Below are 22289 nucleotides of genomic sequence, written 5' to 3'. Positions count from 1 at the left end.
AACAAAACCATACTCAATTAGCCAATATATCATAAACACATGTAGTTAAAACGTAACATTACAAATACTATACGCTCAAATTATTTCATTCTTGCAAAATGGTATTAAAAAAATTCCAGATACATGTATATAGTACATGCATGAAAGGTGAAGATAACCAACAGTGATCAATCTCATAACTACTATAAAGGTGAAGATAACCAACAGTGATCAATCTCATAACTCCTATAAAGGTGAAGATAACCAACAGTGATCAATCTCATAACTCCTATAAAGGTGAAGATAACCAACAGTGATCAATCTCATAACTCCTATAAAGGTGAAGATAACCAACAGTGATCAATCTCATAACTCCTATAAGCAATACAAAATAGTTGGGCAAACACGGACCCCTGGACACACCAGAGGTGGGATCAGGTGCATAGGATGAGTAAGCATCTCCTGTCGACTGGTCACACCCACCGTGAGCTCTATATCCTGCTCAGGTAAACGGATTTATCCCTAAACAAAATACATGTATTCAATCTAGGAGTGGGGGTCCAGGGAGCGAAGCCCCTGGATTTTACAGATTTTATAGGACTTGAAATATGTCTCCTATGTAGTCATTCTTACTATATTCTGTCATTTTTAATAAGGGCTTTAATAAGGGCTTTTGGAAAAAGTGCAAGTTCTCCCAATAAAAGTGATTAGAGAAATCAAAAGATTTTATCATATATTTCTCCGAGAGTGGAAGAAATTATTGCTTCTTTTATCGTTTACATTTTTCCAAAGAAGAGAACACGATTTACCTTAAAGAAAAATGGAGGGGGGGGGGGGGTCGACGGCCGCGCCCCCCTTAAATCCGCCACTGTTACCGATGGTTTACGAGTATTGTTAAAGCACATGGTCATGGTTCTAAGAGGATCATGAATACGGAAAGCATTATGGACACCTGTCAACAAAGGAGGTCAAACGGGTCTATATATATAGAACTCGTAAATTATGCATATTCATAAGACGTGACGCGGTCGGCCTGTCGGTTTACTTCTAATGTCTACCGTTTTGTTTTTGTTTCGTTGTTGTTTTAAAGTCCCCTTTGATAATTTTTCACTCGTGTAGATACGTCACCAGCTTGTATGTAAAGTGCCACAAATGTTGACCTATGTATGACGCTGAAGACCGTAGGAGTGAGGGTTCTGTATCGTGCCAATGTCTACCGTATCTAAGGTCGAATCCAAAAGACTCCTGACTTTCACCTCTGATGTTGGGAGCTTGGCGAAGGAACAATCACTAACTATGTTAAACGTGTTGAGTTTAAAGCTGGGATAGAGAATCGAGTACGGAACCTCCCTGTTACGAAGCGAACACCCTAACCACCCGTATACAGATTCTGTGAGTATCATTGAAATATCCTGTATAGGAATGCAGAAGGATGTAGTTGTCATCATCTAATACTGATTCTTTTAACACAAAGATAAGTAAAAGACAAAAGGCATGCTTTCCTGTAGCAGTACTAAGCTACGAGTTGTGATACTATATATGGTCCGAACATTACCATTGACCGTGTACACTAACATCGATTTATTATCATGAAATGCTGATCCAGCCGTATAATTATATCATCCTCAAAGCTGGCAGGAACATTTCTTCCATTTGTTGACAGATTGCGTAATAGTAAAACGTTACTGTAACATTATGGTTTCCTATTAACATTTGTGAACTACCAAATACAGTTTATGTAAGCTTATGTTACTCACACTTTCGAATTTTTCATGGTTGCCCACTGCAGAACATTGAAGCTGTTCGTGTTGATTTCTTTGTAATTGGCAAGTGGACTTCCAAGAACATCCTTTACAATGTTGGGTTGATTTTGACTTATTGCATCATGCATTGCTGTGTCATCATTATCATCCTAAATAGTATAAGTATTTTATTAAGCATAAACTGATACACAGATGCTTTAAGAGCACAATCTCATACATTTTTAGTTTATTCCCGCAAGTAACTTGATACAGCCAGAATTGGACGTTCTGTAAATACATGATTTGTAGACGGATGGGGGATCCAAATGAGTGGGTGGGTGTCATAACCCTTGGTAGTTTGCCATGCACTGCCATTTTTCAATGTGAAATACGCAAAAATACTTATTACATATCATTAAAATTTATTGCTTATGAGTATCCGTTTAACATAGTTCCACCCTCCTGTGACGTCATAAGATTTCGCAAATTCAATGATTTAATAAGATTTATGCATGACAAGAACATAAATTTTGTTGGAGTCTTTTTAAATTGCTATTGTAAAAAATCTTGTTAACCATAAGATATTTCCAAAGTCTAAGTAATATATGAATTATCAATTATATTGAATCCAAGGACAATAACTCTGTTTTCATTGATAATATTTGTTACAGAGATATATTATCAAGTTCATTTTGCGATAGATTTTTTTCAATATTTTTCACAAACATCTTGTATATCTTTTGAAGAATCAGTTTCATGAAATTGTTATGAATACCATCATATCCTTTTAACCAGTTCTTGTGAAATTTTGATAATGCTGTTTAAAGAAAACTGAAATTTTCTGACGTTGATACAGGTATATATATATACTAAATGCTAAAAAAAAAATTAATACCGCAACATACTTGTTTTATCATTTTTATTTGTTACAGAGATATATTATTTGAAGAATCAACAATCAAATATCAGATTGAACCTATAATTCTTGAGGAGTGGAATTACCTTAAACCACAATCATACACAAACTAAACATACATGTACTATGTACGTTTGGCTATTGGACACACAACGTTTTATAGGACTTTGTTTTTCTTTCGGGTAATTGTAATTTGTTGGTTGGTTGTTTTACATCCGTTGAAAATTTTTCACTCATTGAGACGTCCCCAAATGTGGGTGAATCTCCACAAATTTGACCTTTGCTAACGCTCAGGACCTCCCGATCAACAAACCAATGTTCTACCACTGAGCTACCGCGACAGGTCATTGTAAGATTATCTTCAGTTTGAAGGACCTTGGCAAAATATCATGGGTCCACTCCTGATTCTGACATATGACTGTGATCTTTATGTCTTATAACTGACTTTTCACTTCATCATATACAACGCGTCAAATCTAAGACATTAAAATAGGTAGTGATTGCTCCTTCGTCAAATACTCGGCATTTAGAAGTGAGAATCACGGGTCTTTCGGATATGACCTTAAAAACGGGGGTTCCGTGTCGCGGCAGGCGTTGGCACGATAAAGGACACTCACTGCTACGGTCCTGAGCACTAGGCATAGGTCTAAATTTGTGGTACTTCACCTACAGCTGGTGTCTCAATATGAGTGAAAAATTCTCGACGAGACGTAAATACAAATAATCAATTAATCACCATATACAATGATTTTAAAAGTTTTAACACAAGGATAAAGAGACGGGCAGACTACCGTAAATGTTAGTCAAGGGTAATGTAAAAAGTAGAAAAGCAAGTCGAATCCCTTATCTAGGGAATACACATTAGTTCTGATATTTTTTATCAGCAATTCATATGTACCTTAAGCGATGGATTGGCTTTGTGTTCCAGCAGTACTTTGACACATTCATGGCTACTCTTTCCAACAGATATGTGCAGAGGAGTCTGTCTCTTCTTGTTTTCAAGATTAACAACAGCACCGTTCTTCAAGAGTGTTTCCATCGCTTTAGGTTCATTTCTATTATAACAAGAATTATATACTGTAAAGATTCTGAAAGATCTGAGCGACAAGGAGATAAAGACCAAACTCAATAAGGTCAGATAGAGAATGATTAGTTTCAGAGGAAAGCCAGAGCTGGACCAATTGTCTTACTGTCCTAAGCTATCCAGAGTACTGACCTAGGTCAGGAAGAATAACTAGTGACCGAACAAAGAGGATCAGTCTCTGGTACTGGTCTACTAGTATTCATTTAAGAAAGCTGTGATCCGCGTTTTCTTCGATTACAAGTTTTAAGCGATTCACTTACTTGATTTGAACCCAAAGTAACGCTTCAGAATTAAAACATACATCTAATCTGTGATTGAGAAATGTTACATTAAAGAGTAAAACTCACCATTACACATTACGCCATAACCAAATAAATGTAGGAGCTGCCAAGTTACCAGTGATGGAATAGCTTATAGTTTGTTAATTTATCTTTTGACTGTTTTATCTATCATTCTAATACTGCAGTGCTATTTTTAGCAAACTGTTACCCATGAGCACTGTAATGTAGTGGACAGTCACCATCAGAGTCCTTGACATTAGGGTTCGCTTTACTTTTTAGTAAGAATTCCACAACATCAACATGACCTTCGTAACATGAAATCTGCAAAGCTGTCGTCCCGTCGTGTATTCTATCTACCTATAAAATAAAGAAAAACATAAACACACAGCTTTTATGTGAAGTAGTGAAACGAAATGTCACTTCGAAAACTCCAGAAATATAAGCACCGCATCTGGGTATTTTCTGATGATTTCTTTCACAGTTTGAAGATCGCCCTGACCAGCAGCCTTAAAAATTGCAACAGGACCAGCAACTTGATCTGGTTGTTCTCGTTTCAAGTCCGCATATATTTTGGCCACTCCTTCTGACACATCTAAACCAATCAATAGAGAGGTACAAAAATGACAAGTTATAAACATTAATTTCAGCATACTACTTTCCTAGTCATCAGTAGCTGTAGCCAAGTAGTTAGGGTACTCGTGTCGCTACAGAGAGGTCTGGGTTCATTTCTCGATCCCCGTGTTACTGCAATTAAGACGTTTGACATAGGTAGTGACTCTTCCTTCACCATTTGCCAGATAGTGTTTCGGATATTACCTTAAAACTAAGATGGCGGTAACCGTTGACACAATTTAGACCCATCACTGCTACGACCCTGAGCGCCATGCATAGGTTAAATTTTGTGCCTAAAATGCTGGGAATTCTCAAATGTGACATACAACATGCAGACTAACAAACTTTGCTAATATTATTAATTTTCTTTTGCACAAAAAAAAAACCCACTTTCAAATTCATTTGTACAAATCATTTGAAATAGTTAGTGCTATATCAAATACCATATTTAGATGTATTCGAATCAATTGATTTTGCGGCAGGAATGGCGGGTATTTTGGTTGCGTCGTCTGGATTTTCTAATGTCAGGATACAAACTGGACTGAAAACCCATGTTTTCTCATCAATCTTCACGTGGATATCTCCATCCTGGTCTATATCCACAACACGCCCAATTCCTCCAAGGGCCTGAATTGTAAATATGATATCAAGTAATGTTTATGGCAAAAGTTAATTAATCATATTATGATACATGTATCTTACATTGTTGTCTCGTTGCTTTCTTACGTATTTTGGTGATCTATGCATAAAAAATGTGATTTCCATTTTTGATACTAAAAACGTCGAGGGTAAGTTATATCATTCCTCAATACATCCAATAACTGTTTTCTCTTATGTAACATTACTCCAGACACGATGTTTCAATTTTCGATGAAAATCATTAAGTCATGTCACAAAATTGCACTTTGAGGTCGTAATCGAGCGACGTAATTATGACTGAACGTTGCATGCAATATCTAGGTACTACACAGATTTGAGTTAGTTACAATCCCTGACACTTACAGATTTCATGTCGTCAATCCACCCACCATGTCCACTTTGTAGGTCCCTGACAGCGTTATAATCAGACAGGATCGACACAGCTTCTCCTCGTGTAAAGGTATGGATCTAATGAAAAGAAACATCTAAACGTCTTTATCGTAAATAATTGCAGCATGATATGAATCAAAGAGTTTGAATAAACTAATATGATGTTATCATGATTATGAAAATAACCGGTATTGCATTATTATGGAATGAGGAGATCCAGAGGTTACTCTAGGTATGCATCCAGAAAGGCTTGTAATTCTCACAACAAGGTACCAAATTCAGACTAATACAAAAATGAATATTGGCATTTTATACCACATTTTGTACCTTTCAACTCATCTACATTGTCAACAAATGTTGTCTATAATCCCAAGTACTTCATGAGATATTAGAGAATCAATCAAAAACTTTGCCCAATTTATTTTAGACATCAGCTTGGTTCACTGAACAAACGGTTGTCAAGGCCACTCTGTTAATATTCTATGTAGCATTATTCCATTATTACCTGCTTATGGTGTTTATATCTCTCAATTGATTTGATTCGCAAGAGCTTGTTCTGCGTATGATAAGTTTTTAAATCGAGGCAGGCTACTGACAAGTTGATGGTGCTGGGGTTTCAACAGTCTCGTTTTAAGTCAGCATTTCGCAAATTCTATGGTCGTTATAGCAATCTAGTTTGCCAATACAACATATCATTGGATCAAATGCTGTCTGACTTGCTTCATACCGATTGTAAGGTCGTTCTTGGCACACTAATTTTGACTACGGATAACTCCGTTTACCTAATCAAGATATAGGGTTTACAGCGGGTGTGACCAGTCGACAGGGGATGCTTACTCCTCCTAGGCACCTGATCCCACCTCTAGTATATCTAGGTGTCCGTGTTTGCCCAACTCTCTATATTGTATTGCTGATAGGAGTTATGAGATTGATCACTGTACATTATCTTCACCTTTCACTCTACAGGTACAAACTCTGCTTAAAATCAATCTGTTAATACTCTACAGGTATAAGCTCTACTTAAGGTCAATCTGTTAATATTCTACAGATACAAGCTCTACTATGGTCAGTCTGTTAATATTCTACAGATACAAGCTCTACTATGGTCAGTCTGTTAATATTCTACAGATACAAGCTCTACTATGGTCAGTCTGTTAATACTCTACAGATACAAGCTCTACATAAGGTCAGTCTGTTAATACTCTACAAATACAAGCTCTACTATGGTCAGTCTGTTAATACTCTACAGATACAAGCTCTACTATGGTCAGTCTGTTAATACTCTACAGATACAAGCTCTACTTAAGGTCAGTCTGTTAATATTCTACAGATACAAGCTCTACTTAAGGTCAGTCTGTTAATATTCTACAGATACAAGCTCTACTTAAGGTCAGTCTGTTAATATTCTACAGATACAAGCTCTACTATGGTCAGTCTGTTAATATTCTACAGATACAAGCTCTACTTAAGGTCAGTCTGTTAATACTCTACAGATACAAGCTCTACTTAAGGTCAGTCTGTTAATACTCTACAGATACAAGCTCTACTTAAGGTCAGTCTGTTAATATTCTACAGATACAAGCTCTACTATGGTCAGTCTGTTAATACTCTACAGATACAAGCTCTACTTAAGGTCAGTCTGTTAATATTCTACAGATACAAGCTCTACTATGGTCAGTCTGTTAATATTCTACAGATACAAGCTCTACTATGGTCAGTCTGTTAATATTCTACAGATACAAGCTCTACTATGGTCAGTCTGTTAATACTCTACAGATACAAGCTCTACTTAAGGTCAGTCTGTTAATATTCTACAGATACAAGCTCTACTTAAGGTCAGTCTGTTAATACTCTACAGATACAAGCTCTACTTAAGGTCAGTCTGTTAATATTCTACAGATACAAGCTCTACTTAAAGTCAGTCTGATAATACTCTACAGATACAAGCTCTACTTAAGGTCAGTCTGTTAATACTCTACAGATACAAACCTTTGTCAAGGCGACTCTGTTAATACTCCAGACTGTGCCATCCACATACTGCACTCGACAAGTTTTCCCATTATACAAAATCTGCACAATTGTGCCCAACTCTTTAATGCACTGAAAAACATAAAATGTGTAGAAAAGTACACAAATTCGAGACAAGACATCAAATATGCACCCCCTACCCCTTCACAAAATTGAAATAAATATTTATATAAGATATAGCGACCTTTTGAACTGAAAACTATTCTTTTGAGTTCGTCAAACAACAACCAGGCAGGTAGCATCAGCAGGCAGACCTGTTATATTTACATGCATTGTCCGTTACTTTCAAATACAAACTGTGACCCCCCCTTTTTTTTTCTTTTTAAGTATTGAACGATAGTGAAAATGTAAGCATTAAAGCTATGTATTCCAATCTTACTAAAGTACAGGCCTATATTTTGAATATACCTACATATTTATAATTCAGGTCTGCACTTTAGCCTGATTGGATCTGTTCAAGGATGACTCCCCCCCCCCCCCATTTTGGATTAGAACATTTTTTAGATCTTATTTTAAATTTGTTTGCTTGACAAAAAATTTCAGACAATTGTGAAGTCATATCTTCTCCGGCTACCACCCCAACTTTAAAAGTAGGATGTTACGCAGGTTGTCATCGTCGCAAACCACGGTTTTGAGTCCACACACGCTCCCTCATATGATGGAGAGAATCGATTAGAAGCACCCGTAGGTAACCGACGATGGCAGGTTGTGTGCGTGCTAGAATGTCAAGCTACCATTTACCTTTCGATACGACATATAGCAATCAACCGTCGAAGGAAGGGGTGTAATAAATCGAGTTTGCAAGCATGGTAATTTTCGAAAAAAGTATACTAAGTCATATTTTAAAATCGATAGTAACATACGCGGGTTTCTTTTATTTCAACGTTGGAAATACATGGAAGTGTGGTTGAGATGTTGAACAACTATAATTCAATGTTGAAAACCGCGGAAAGATAAAATAAGAACACAAAAACCATAAAACACACTTCCAAAGTTTAAACAACATTGAAGGTGCAACATTTTTAAATGATTAATTTTTTTGGGAACAAGCTTGAAAATACTATGTCTGAAATTTGAGTTAGAAGTTACAACAACATCGAAGTTCCACATAATTTCAACGTTGGATTGTTATATTATAGATGATGTTTCAAGGTTGAGTCAACGCTTATTTTCTAAAAGTTTAACCATTCCCAATATTTGTTAGTTGCCAAATATTAAGAAAATTTTGAATTGTGATTAACACGGCAATCTGCAATAATGAACATTGTTTTAACGTTTAGTTGGGTGTTTCTCTACGACGCAAGCTATTCAAATTGTGAGACATACTAAATATTAACAGTAAATATATTCAACCTCTTATTTAAGATATAGTTGGTTGTTTGTTTTACGTATCGTCGAGAATTTTTCAGTCATTGAGACGTCACCACTTGTAGGTGAATTCCACAGCTTAGAATTACGACCATCTCAGTAAAGGTTCTAAACGTGCCACCGCCTGCCGTGACCGGGACCTCCGTGTTTAACGGCAATATCCGAAAGACCCTGATTCTCACTTTTAAATGCCGAGCGTTTGGCAAAGGAGCACTCAATACCCATGTTTACGTCTTAGGTTTGGCGCGATCATGGCACGAGCTCATCACCTCCCGGTTAGGATTGTTTATTGTTGATTGTTTTGCTGTTTTCCGCCACACTTAACAATTTTTCAGTTATCTGGTGGCGCCCAGTGTTTATTGGTGGAAGAGAGAACCCAGATACAATGTACCTGAGAAGAGACCACCGACCTTCCGAAAGTAAACTTTCTCACTTATCGGCGCGAGTAGGATTCGAACCCGCGCCGACCAGAGGTGAGAGGCCGTGTGATTTTGTGCGCGATGCTCTAACCACTCGGCCACGGAGGCCCCCCTCCCAGTTAGGAAGCGAACGCTCTACCAATGAGTCATTGCGACCGATATATCAAATTCTTGTTATAGAATTCTAGTATACGTTAATATGGAAAAAGGTAAAGATAACAAACGGTGATTATCATAATCTTAAGCTATAAAGTATACAAAATTGTGAGTAGGACAAACACGGACGCCTGGGAGCACCCCATGCAGAATAGGGTGCCTATGAGGAGGAAGCATCCCCTGTTGACCAGCCACTAGAGCGGCCATCTATCTTGACCAGGTAAACGGAGTGATCTGTAGTCGGAATTAGTACGTAAATAACGACCGCACAATTGTATAAAACACGCATTCGACATAATGACAGGATTTATTTGCATATGGCGACCGTAGAATTTGCAAAATGCGGACTTTAAACAAGACTATTGAAACCCATGTAAGACCAATTTATTTGTCAGTAGTCTGCCTCGTATTAGAAATTGATCATACGCAGAACATGATCCCATATATGGAATTAGCTGGGAGACGTAACCACCATATGCAGATGATAATGGAATATTGCTACATAAATATAGGAAGTTGACAATGGAGAAGCTGAAGTCATCCTGTTTGTCATAAAGTTGAGCTGTTCGTTTGCAGTTGACGTCTGTGTTCAATAAAATATTCAAATATGAAACAAATGTGTAATACTCTGTCGCGTCTTTTATTTTAAGTTCACTGGGGTATTTAACAACTACGTACGGTAAAAGAATGAAAATGAATATTGTTAAAAGATAAAACGTCGTCGATGTATCTTAATGTCAGTTTGAGGCCACAACAAGATATTTCTTTTCCTTACATAGAAGTTTTTGAATAATTTATGCTTCATAAGATTACATAAACAGGTCTGTTAATAAAAGAGCACAATCTGTGTCCATGGGAATTCCAAAATATGTTGTATTAGGATCAAGACTGTCGAAGTAAAATCGTTTGATGTTACTGCAACAGTCGTATGAGCCTCTATGATTGCCTCAAAAATCAGTACACAAACAGACAGACACATGCAACGAAAATAGAAATAGCTCAGAGTGCAAATAGTCCTGTGTCGGTGAAATTGGTTGCTATTATTTCAAAGGACATTGGCGATAAAATAGCACTTTAAATATTTAAAACACCAACGTCTTGTAGACTCAAGGATTTTGCACAAACTCTGGCCCCAGACCCCGCCTCAGTGACTGCCTTTCTCTGATTAAGGGTTAATTTGCGGTCTCGGCATTCGGATTAGACCCCGCCTCAGTGACTGCCTCCCTCTGATTAATGGTTAATTTACGGTCTTGGCACGTCGGATTAAACAGTATTTACAGTATCATGTTTATTCTTTAGCAACGAATGGATTTGCAACACATTGATACAAAATTAAACCTAGAGCATTTTGACCCAATCTATTGTATGAGACAGCAATTAACCATTTTTATAACTTTAAAACTAACCTGGTCCATATTGACATCCCATCCCCCGTATATCGCGTTGTCCTGTAGCTGTTTGAAGGCCTTCTGTGTTAAGTTAACACGCACCTTGTCTCCAGACTTTAGAAGGATAATTCCGGATTTTTCGACATCTAGAGAAATTGAATTATATATAGATATCAAGATTTTAGTAGGAATATCATCCTTTGGAAAATACACATATATAAAGAACTTGTCTTTTGATTCCTTCATAATTAAGGTTTACACTTACCGCCCGATATGAAAGCGCGCAGACGAGTTTTGTATAGGCCATTAGATTCAATCATTATATAGAGTTATCTAAACTAGACATATGTTTTGTTACCTAGTTATTCCGTTTGTTTAGTTCTTTAGTTTAATGCTTTATAGTTACGATTTTGCTATGTTATTGTGATATCTATTTATGTAATCATTCATCTCCAGCTCTGCTGAAGGGGCAAGCTGTTCGGAAAATTTGACAATTTTCAGTCTGTCGTCCTTGTGCTTTATGTTGTTTTTGTCACTCAGACTGAGAGTATAGTTAGTTTTTTCTCTGCTGTATGGCACACACAAAAAAAAACAACGTATTTGCGTTTTAGTCATCTTGACAGCAGTTTTGAAATTTCATCTGTAAGTAGTATCCGTGTTAGGTTTTTTTTTATTCAACCTAAAGAGAGAGAAAGATCAAAACGAATCTGATCTGCCGAAACGGACGATTAAAATTGATTCAAATATTGTGAGGGTGACCACAAGTAGCTATATTTTAAACGGTAATTCTAAGTTGGACTGCAACGGATGCATAAAATCCAACGTAATGAAGGAAAATCGCATGGAGAAAATGGTGTAGGGTTAACGACGGCGATCAAATTTTCGGAAGTTGGACTTATTTCTTCAAAGTTTCTGTGAAGTCAGGTAAACAATTTATGCAATATAAAACAGAACAATATTCTGGCTTTCGACTGGGAAAACATTTAATTATTACGATTAATACCGAAGTTTTGAGAGTTTGAAGCGAGCAACCGAGAATTTAAATGGCTGCTATTAGCTCCCTTTACTCTACATACTATATATATACCAATTTGCTAAGATAGTACCAAAAGTCGGGTAGTGAACGCCTTATTTCGAAATACGAGGGCTGTTCGATATGTAATGTGTATTGTACGATATCTCAAAAGTATTCGACTCAAATAGTGAAATGAACATTACATCCCTTCAAAGTATTCTCCGTGGTTTGAAATACATAATTTCAACCTCTGTATCTATATCTGAAATGTGTCACGGTACGCTGATTTAGGTAGACCTCTGAGGCACTGACTGATGGCTGAGCCAAGGGCTTGTCGGGACTTGTAACGACGACCAGATAAGAACTTTTTAAGTTTTGCAAAAAGGAAAAAGTGACATGGGGCTAGATCTGGAAAGTATGGTGGTTGTGCCAAGACGGTAACCTTCTCAGACTTCAAAAATTGCTTCACAACCTCAGGTGTACATGTGATGGAGCATTATCATGAAGTAGACGAACATGCCTAAATCCTGACACAGGGCGTCGTTTATGATAATATTTCTTGAGCTTTTTTAGTATAACATCTCGGTAATACCGACCTGTAACACCTTTGCCCTTCGGCACCGGAATTTGTACGGTTATACCATCACATGAGAAGAATATGCAATAAAGAACATTCTTTGTGCTTATTCTTTTGGCAACTACAGGCCTTCTACCGTATTTAGTTAGCCATATTTTCTTTCCAACTTTTCTTACTTTTTCGAAATAGTAAACCCATGTTTCGTCACCAGTAACAATGTTTGCAAATTGTCTTTGATTGAATTTGGGAAACATTTTGAGCAATTGCTTAGCGGTTTGTACTCGTACCCGTTTTTGGTCATCTGTCAATATATGCGGTATCCATCTGGCAGAGATCTTTCGTCCTTTCAAAATACGCTTCAAAATGAAATGCACCCGCGATAGCGATATACCAACAGCTTTGGTAATATCATGAATCGTTTATCTGCCATCACTTTCAATTATTTCCCTCACTTTTGAGACATTTGCCTTGCCTGTTACAGTCACAGGTCGGCCAGATTTTGCTGCATCTTTGACGAACTCTGCCAGTCAGAAATTTCTTTCTCCACCTACGAACTGTCTCATAAGATACCTTATCAGACCCATACACTTTCCCCAATTCAGTAAAAATCTGCATTGCCGAATGACCCAGTTTTGTGCGAACTTTTATATAAGCTATAATTCAATATTCTCAACCCGTTTCCCAACCATTTCTACAACAGTGGCCAACGACTGGCTGTACTGAAATTACTATAAGTTTAAAACTATGTGGAGCTGAAGGCTTGTGTTTATACCGTTGGAAAGGTATTGAATAGAGCTATTGAAGAGTATCATCATCAACGGAATCGTGCAAAACGTTATCGCGCTGTGGTACAATACATATTACATATCGAACAGCCCTCGTATTCATGATCACGTGACGATGCACGCGGACCAATATACATGGCGACATGAAAGCGTTGACGGTCTGTAGGCTGTTGGTGGGACACATTCAGCGATGAAATGCAATCAAACGGAAAACAGGGTAGAGAGAACCACAGCAATGGAGGAGGAGTTACATTTCATGCCTAACACGATATCACTATTCAGTACGATTACATACTGTAAACAAAATCCTCATCTCATGATATTTTTCCCGCGTGCTTGCACACATCCACCATAAACGTCATTCTTTCATAAATATGCATGAGAAAATCATCGTTTTTTCCTTTCATTGAGTAGATCAGTATTCCTTAAATTCATAGTTTATCCTACTGACAAAACACTGTTGTGCCTTTCTCCAACTCTTTTGAATAACATACTTCGTCATTCATGATAAATATTTACTGGTAAAAATCACAAACTTAGTATTGTCCTGATGTATACTAGATACTTTTTTTAAATCTTTGTTCTTAATCTATTTGACAAAAATATTCTAAATCATATCTTACCAACAACAGATAAGTGGTCTGGATAATATTTTCCACCGGATGTAGCATTCTTCACCCGGGTGAAGATGATGTCGACACAGCCTTCCGCACCCACTCTGTAATCGCTCATACTGGAGTCATTCTTCCACATCACTTTTACGCCTCCGCGATGGTACTTCTTGTTCCAGGTCACCACTTCTTGTATTCTTCCCACCTCACCTTCACCCCCTGTATATTCATAGGTGTTAACCAAAAATGTACTTAAATGTCGTTATTAAACACTACAAGACCTTCATGTGAATAAATAAGTGGGGATCACAACCATGTTTTTGGGAAAGTATGAAATTCTTTATTTTCAAGGTTTGATGTTTAAATCCATTTTCATGCATTCGAAACCCATTTCATGTAGAAATCATGGGTACGTTACATTTACGGCAGCTTTAATTTCAAGTTGGTTAATATTATTAATTTATTATTACTACTCGTATTACTTAGCTTGCGTGAAACATTTACTACCATCAATTGCACTTAATTCGTAAAAGATACAGTAATGATTAGAATTTACTCATTTGAATTTATGACAAAATCAAATTGCAGCTAAAATAAGAGTCCTGAAAGTATATACATTGTACATGTATTTGTGTACAAAGTTTTGTTTTCTATGATTAAATTGATATCACTTTAAAGTTTTTGAAATTCTACTTTTCAATAACAATCATGCATCAGCTCGGATGGTATTGTCTTCGGTTTGGAACCATTGCAATTAATGATGACAGTTTTCAAATCAATGTCGTATAAGAAAGATGCAGTTATGCCAAAGTGTAATCGAGATAAAAGCTGTTGAAGATTGATGATACGCAAAAGTAAATCCAAATCAAACCAATCTTAAATATAGTCTAAAAATAAATACGTTAAGTAGAATAGTAAATGCAATTAATGAAGTTATGTTTATTATCTAAAATTTTCTATCAATTATGCTTGGAACATTGTGGAGTCTCCAATTCTTTTGAATGTTTGTAAAAATCAGTTCAAACCACAGAACGTATGTTTTTTTTCTTCTTCTAATACATAGGCAATGAACATGGGTCGAATCAAATCATGAAACTTAGAATCTATAGAAGAATTCATCACCATCGTCATTTTTCCATTTCCAGTGCGGCCCTCTCATCACCTCAGCTTTGGGGAAGAGGCCAAACACTTGTATGCTTTTACTACCGGTCCTGGGAGGAACAGGAGTGCTGTTAAAAAATAACATACATGACAGGTCAATCACTTGGTTTCATTACAAAACACATTTCGAGGATGAACGAAAGAGAAGAAAAGTTTCTGTTTAGCTGTGATGGTCATGTAGACTACAAAGCCATGCTTACCAACACTACAAGACACTAATCTACAAAGTCATGATTACCAACACTACAAGACACTAATCTACAAAGTCTTGATTACCAACACTACAAGACACTAACTACAAAGTCATGATTACCAACACTACAAGACACTAATCTACAAAGTCATGACTACCAACACTACAAGACACTAATCTACAAAGTCATGATTACCAACACTACAAGACACTAATCTACAAAGTCATGATTACCAACACTACAAGACACTAACTACAACGTCATGATTACCAACACTACAAGACACTAATCTACAAAGTCATGATTACCAACACTACAAGACACTAACTACAAAGTCATGGTTACCAACACTACAAGACACTAATCTACAAAGTCATGGTTACCAACACTACAAGACACTAATCTACAAAGTCATGATTACCAACACTACAAGACACTAATCTACAAAGCCATGATTACCAACACTACAAGACACTAATCTACAAAGTCATGATTACCAACACTACAAGACACTAATCTACAAAGTCATGGTTACCAACACTACAAGACACTAATCTACAAAGTCATGGTTACCAACACTACAAGACACTAATCTACAAAGTCATGGTTACCAACACTACAAGACACTAATTACAAAGTCATGATTACCAACACTACAAGACACTAACTACAAAGTCATGATTACCAACACTACAAGACACTAATCAGATTCTTATGAGAAAAGTTTTACTCTGCTAACCAGTTAAACAGATCTGTATCGTGTGCATTTCAAGGAAACCCATCAGAAAGCATCTGATACTATGGCAAAATTTGGCCAGAATACAACTTTAGGCTATGTATTAGCACCCGTGGAGGCAAGTAAACGCTTTTCAAACATTTCAAAAATGCATTAGCAGAATCGAATATGAGTATTCGTATTAAGCAATTGTGACATCATAATCTAAAAGATCTGCTGAACTCGAGGTCTACGATATGCTGAAAGCAATCAAATATACAATGGGGTCATCTCCCAGCGTCGACACCAGATTAGGTTTAACCGTATACATTGTATATGGATTCAGCCAATAGAAGTCAACGTTAATGCAATGAAATTCACCAGTTAATGGTTCAATGGCTTATTAACTCTCCTGAAGAATGCAGTCCATGAGAGACAGTCTGTGATGACACCATCACATTAGATCCCGGACTTCAAAGTTGCCGCTCATAACGCAGTCCGAGCCAGTTTCCCGCTAACCCATCAAGGGATGGGTTTTTTTTCATTATACACAGTGCATATGGAGGAAAGTTCAATCCAGTGGACTCGTGGTACCGTTTATATATATAATATATCACTCATATGGAGAATATTTCACTCATATAGAGACGTCACCACTGCCGGTGAAGGGCTGCAAACTTTAGGTTTATGCTCGGTGCTTATGGCCTTTGAGCAGGGAGGGATCTTTATCGTTCCACACCTGTTGTAACACGGGACCTCGGTTTTTGCGGTCTCATCCGAAAGACCGCCCTATTTAGTCGCCTTCTACGTCAAGCAAGGGGTACTGAGGACCTATTCTAACCCGGATCCCCAGGGGACCCGTTTAAAGAGATTTTTATCAACTTGTAAGGACTATGTAACCGAGACCCGAGTTGAAGGTCATCTCCGTCATTGCAATCACTTCGACAAAGACAGGCCAAGAACAACGAACGTATAATTATTGGAAGGATGACATCACAAATTGAATGTTGTGTCGACAACCCAATCCAAATGTCTTCCCCTTCATCCCGATGATTAAAAAAGAGCAGGCTGTCAATGAGGCCAAAATGATTCAACTTGATGCCGGGGTATTGTAAGACCCAAGAAAAGGATATACCAGTAGCTGGACCAGCGCATTCAGCAGATGAAGGACAGACTTTGTCAGAACGACATTGGAGTGATGGAGCATGCAGATGCTGCCTCCCACCTACTCCATCGACAGTGATATTATCGGGACATTCTTTGAATGTGTGAAATGTAAAATTTAACCAAATTTGGTATACTATATATTGTGTAAAATAATATCAATTAGACATTAAAATGATTGAAGTGATTTTAATACAATTCAATTGTAAACCACGCACATGTTGTATCATTAATAATGATATCATGTTTTAGAAACTTTAAGCTACTTTATGCAATTTATAAAATTAATAAAACATGATGAAAAATATTCCTAGTTCTCTATTCCAACAAAAGACCAATTTTTCATGCTACGTGTATGCGCAGAAAATGGAGAAAATTCAAGTGTGTGTCGCAGTTTTAGTTCCATCATTATTATTTCATGGAATCAGCTGTTTATTGATATAATTCAGATAAGAAAAAAGGTTCAAGAAACTAAAAACAGAAATCAATTGATTTAAAATCCTTGTGATTACCTTGATACAGTTAGCAATCCTATGCCTCCCTATTTACCTGTGAAATATGTAAAAATCGACTATAGGTCTCAGGTGATTGATTTCCTTTGCTCCACCTGTACACCATTCCCACCTAACCAAAACAGTTTACCTGTAGAAATTTCAGAATTTTGGCTAAGTGGGAAGGTAATATTGTGGGTTGGTTGGTTAGTTGGAGTTTAACATCTCTTCCAGAATCTTTCATTCATAAAGAATAGTCATCAGCTTCAGAGCAAGTACCACAAATTTTGACCTATGCTATCCGCTGAGAACCATTTAGTAATATTTGAATTTCCAATGTTTTTCCTTTGATATCTTTACAAAATTTGATGTCATTTCCTCATGAATGCGTTTCAGTTGTGAACAATGCGAATATGAATCTTGATCAATATAGTATGTCTATTTTAACGACTGGAAATTCCGACAGAAATGAAAGTAGAATGTAAATATATGAAATAAATTCTTAAATGAAGTATCTTTATTGTACCAACACTTACTGTAAATTGTTAGTTTAGAGTAAAGAAACGGGTGTTGAACTGAGTGGGGGTATATTTTATAAGATGACGACTTTCGCCCCTTGTATACTACGTGCAGGGGGTGTAATTTAAACGATGTATTAATTACCGAAGCGTATCGGCATCTTTATCAGAATGAATTCGAAGGTGATTTTAAAGAGGTTCATTCTTTTCTGGTTCCCCCCCCCCCACAATTCGCAAGACAAGTCTGAGATCACTAATACGTAGAAATGTATGTTCAGATCTCTAACAGGAAATGTATGCTGAGATTGATTTGAGTTCGAGCCCCGCTCGTGCCATGGCAGTGTCAAACCTAAAACGTAAAAAAATAAATGTAGGTAGTGATTGCTCCTTCGCCAATTGTTCGGCATATAGAGGCCTTTCAGTTGTGACACTTATAACGAAGGTTCTGTGTCGCGGCAGGCGTTGGCACGTTGAAGAACCCTCACTGCGACGGTCCTGAGCGACACGCATAGGACTTTTGTGGCCAATTCACATACAACTAGAGTATTTGACGTAACTTTGCATACTTCCATTGCATATTATATCGCTATACTCACGCACTAGAGTTCTGGGTATCAATCCTTACAAAACCGTGCCCTGTGTCATGTTTGTCATTCATGTAACAAAGGTTACAGAGATCAAAGTCTTCACAGTCGGTACACTTCCATCGAATTCCCTTCACAGGTGTATCGTTACAAACATCACAAACAATGTGATCGTGAACGATGCCTATTGAAAAAAGAAGTTCAACTGACAACTGATATCAAATATCCTATCAACAGGGGCTAACCAATCAAAATTTTTAAAATCATTTATTTTACTGGATTATATTTTGGATAATTCTTACACTGTCAATTATCATGCCTTTCTAGATAAAGTAAAACATAGTGATACGAATGATACCTGTAGGAGCTGTGTCGTACACTCTAAGGTCGTACTTTCCTTTATGACCCGCTCTGTATCGGCGCTCTATTCCAGAGTCCCAGATCACCGTCACCTTGTTATCATTCGATCCAGATTTGGGTACGAATATTATGGTACCCAGAAATCCCTCACCGCTGTCCTGCTTTTTCGATGCCCAATCAGGTCCTCTGACCACTCGAGCTCCTGGTTTTATCTATGAAAGGTGAAGATAACGAACAGTGATCAATCTCATAACTAAATAAGAGGTGTGCTAACACGGAACCCTGAACATACCAGAGGTGGGATCAGGTGCTTAGGAGGAGTAAGCATCCCCTGTCGACCGGTCACACCCTCCGTGAGCCTTATGTCTTGATCAGGTAAACGGACTAATCCGTAATCAAAATTGGTGTGCCAAGAACGGCCTAACAATCGGTATGAAAAATGTGAGACAGCATTTGACCCAGTGATATGTTGTATTGGCAAACTATATCATTATAACGACCATAGAATTTGCGAAATGCTGACTTTAAACGAGACTGTTAAAACCCCTGAAACATCAACTTGTTTGCCAGTAACCTGCCTCTATTTAAGAATTGGCCATACGCAGAACAAGGTATTGCGTATCGAATCAGTTGAGATATATAAACACCATATGCAGGTAAACTTTAGCATTTTTTAAAAAGTTCCCTTTCTTATGTCCCCACATCCCCCTTAATGTCCTTTATGTTTTATATTGATTGTAAAACGTTAATGGATTTATCATAGAGTTTCATAGAGAAGCTAGTGTACACGCATGTTGCCAACCACAAAATGCAATACTCCGATATATTTTTCTTTATGTGCCAGCCCTTTTCTTGCTTTTTTTTTTTATAACAGAAAGTATCTTTTCTAGTTATATTTGTTTATATTCTTTTAAAAATATCATTCCTAACAAAAATCTTTAACTGATAAACTTTGTTAATTAGTGTATATCGCATTGCTCTTCAGTTCACTATTTCTCACATTCTGTTGACCAAGTATATGTTGTTAAAATTTTCTGGAGTACGAAGAGATTTGGTGCCTACTGCCTAGCGAAGCGAGGTGCATCTTCGCTAGCCAAGGGTTTACGATCCGCTCCACTTCTCTACAACTGTAGAACTTTGGCTAACGAAGATGAGCGAGGTAGCGATAGAAAACTTTAACGACATACTTAGTACATGTTTCACACGAGTGGTTTCTGTTTAACTTATCATAACCCTTCTATATTTTTCATCCTCTAATCAAGATCATCAGAATTTATCTTGATTTGTACAGGTTGGATTTGATAATTAGTACCATCAAGGTAAGTTTACTTATTTGACGACAGCCAGGTGAGGTTCCACGATGAGTAGTTTCGAAGCATAATTTGGTTTTTTCTACACATTCAAAGTATCTTCATTCATGTTTCAAGAGAAAACTTACTCACAGTATATATTACATGTAAATGTGAAAAGCAATTCACTTTAAATTCACGTTGAAACTTTCACACGAATTTCACGTGAAAATCAAATGAGAAGTGATTCATGTGATGAGATTCACACGAATTCCACGTGAACTTTTGTGTGAAATATCATTTGGTGCTTCTTTCACGTGAAATTCGTGTTAAAATTTTCACGTCAAATTCACGTGAGGCACATTTGCCCACAGGCGATAATTTCTCCAAAATGTGTGAATTTCCTGTCTATCTCATCCCAGTTTCGATTTATGTAATCGTTTCACGGATTTTGTAAGCTTTAGAGCCTTCTACCGGTATAAGCTTTAGAGAATGGCCTTCTACTGATAAAGGATGATATGAATTTGATCGAGGCGAGATAGACAGAGAATCCACATATTTCAGAGAAATTATCGCCGCAAAAAAATCGGAAAGGGGTACTATCCAAATATACTTCATTCGACTGTGTTTAGTCTTTTCGACATTTTTAGCGAGGATTTGTATTCGGGGATGAGAAAAGACTTCCATGCGTTTTCTAGATATTATTTCTGAAAATGATCTTGAATAACAAAATATTTGGGTGACGTGAGCAACCAACAGAAACATGCTGATAGAGCGATATAAAAAAAAAAGTCCCTGTCTCTTTTAAATTTATTTCAAATGACGAGTTTATCTGGATGTGTCACTTTGTGACGCCCGATTACAAGATGGTGATTAGTCATTTCATGCTATTCTAATGAAATGATAGTGATTGGGCATTACACACACACACACACACACAGAGAGAGAGAGAGAGAGAGAGAGAAAATATTCTAAATATAATTTATATCGCTCTGTCAGTATGATTATCTGATTTCCTGTTTTTTGTTGATTGTCCATACCAACCAAACATTTTGTAATGTTTGTATTATATATATATATATATATATTCCTTATATATATATATATATATATATATATATATATAAGTGGAAACACCGTCCTCAGAAAGCATTACACCCTGTCGATGATTACTACCAATCATTGATAATTACTAATTGTTTTAATAATGATAGATATTACTTAACCTAAGAGTGTACAAAGTGCTTTGGTATAGGAAAAGCTCTTTTGTTCAAAGTTTGAAATCTGTACTAATCTGGATTTGTAGTGATACTGTAGTCTTAAAGTCCGTAATTACCAAAATGAAACAAAAAGGTTTAATAATATTATGTGGAAAAACCTCATTCATGGAACACGAAACCGAAAGTAAAAATATTTTATGTTTAGATTTAAGATATTTTCTCTAAATGCAAGAAAAATAACTGACATTATGATGGTTGTCTTACCGATGCCATTTTCTGTTACTTTACGTCAGATGTATATGCAGGCTCCTTGTCCCAACACGGCTATCACTTTACCTGCACGCAACGTACCTGTGTATAACACAAGGAATATATTGTCTAGTTTCAATGTCTAATTTCAATACTAAACTGATACATAATTGCATTTAAGTGAACACATTAGGAATTTTATCTTCCTTCACTGCACTTGGATCCCTTCTGTTCAGGTACAAATTATCGTAACAAAGTTAACTTCCTTCCTTCTTTAAGTGCAAAACTTCTGGATCAATAGATTAAAAATAGAATTTTGTGAAATACAATTTACAATGGTGGTGTTTCCAGTAG

General features: G+C 36.8%; 1 protein-coding gene across 1 annotated transcript in view; it reads right to left on the bottom strand.

Moving 5' to 3' along the window:
* LOC125650321 (E3 ubiquitin-protein ligase MIB2-like) overlaps positions 1-22214 on the bottom strand; it is a 27070-nt gene extending 4856 nt beyond the window's left edge. Inside the window, exons 1-14 of the mRNA XM_056164598.1 lie at positions 22144-22214; positions 21951-22039; positions 19176-19389; positions 18830-19001; positions 15113-15219; positions 14003-14209; positions 11021-11148; positions 7633-7743; positions 5617-5721; positions 5058-5241; positions 4449-4594; positions 4211-4359; positions 3536-3692; positions 1737-1891 (exon numbers count right to left, since the gene is read on the bottom strand). Coding sequence (XP_056020573.1) covers positions 1737-1891; positions 3536-3692; positions 4211-4359; positions 4449-4594; positions 5058-5241; positions 5617-5721; positions 7633-7743; positions 11021-11148; positions 14003-14209; positions 15113-15219; positions 18830-19001; positions 19176-19389; positions 21951-21959 — 1844 coding nt within the window. The 5' untranslated portion in view covers positions 21960-22039; positions 22144-22214. The remainder of the gene's footprint in view (positions 1-1736; positions 1892-3535; positions 3693-4210; positions 4360-4448; positions 4595-5057; positions 5242-5616; positions 5722-7632; positions 7744-11020; positions 11149-14002; positions 14210-15112; positions 15220-18829; positions 19002-19175; positions 19390-21950; positions 22040-22143) is intronic.
* Between the last annotated feature and the right edge of the window lie 75 nt (positions 22215-22289).

The sequence above is a fragment of the Ostrea edulis genome, chromosome 5 (genome assembly GCF_947568905.1).
Source record: "Ostrea edulis chromosome 5, xbOstEdul1.1, whole genome shotgun sequence".
Taxonomy (NCBI): Eukaryota; Metazoa; Mollusca; class Bivalvia; order Ostreida; family Ostreidae; genus Ostrea; species Ostrea edulis.
Note: the sequence above shows the minus strand (reverse complement) of the source record. Positions and strands in the feature narration are given on the sequence as shown.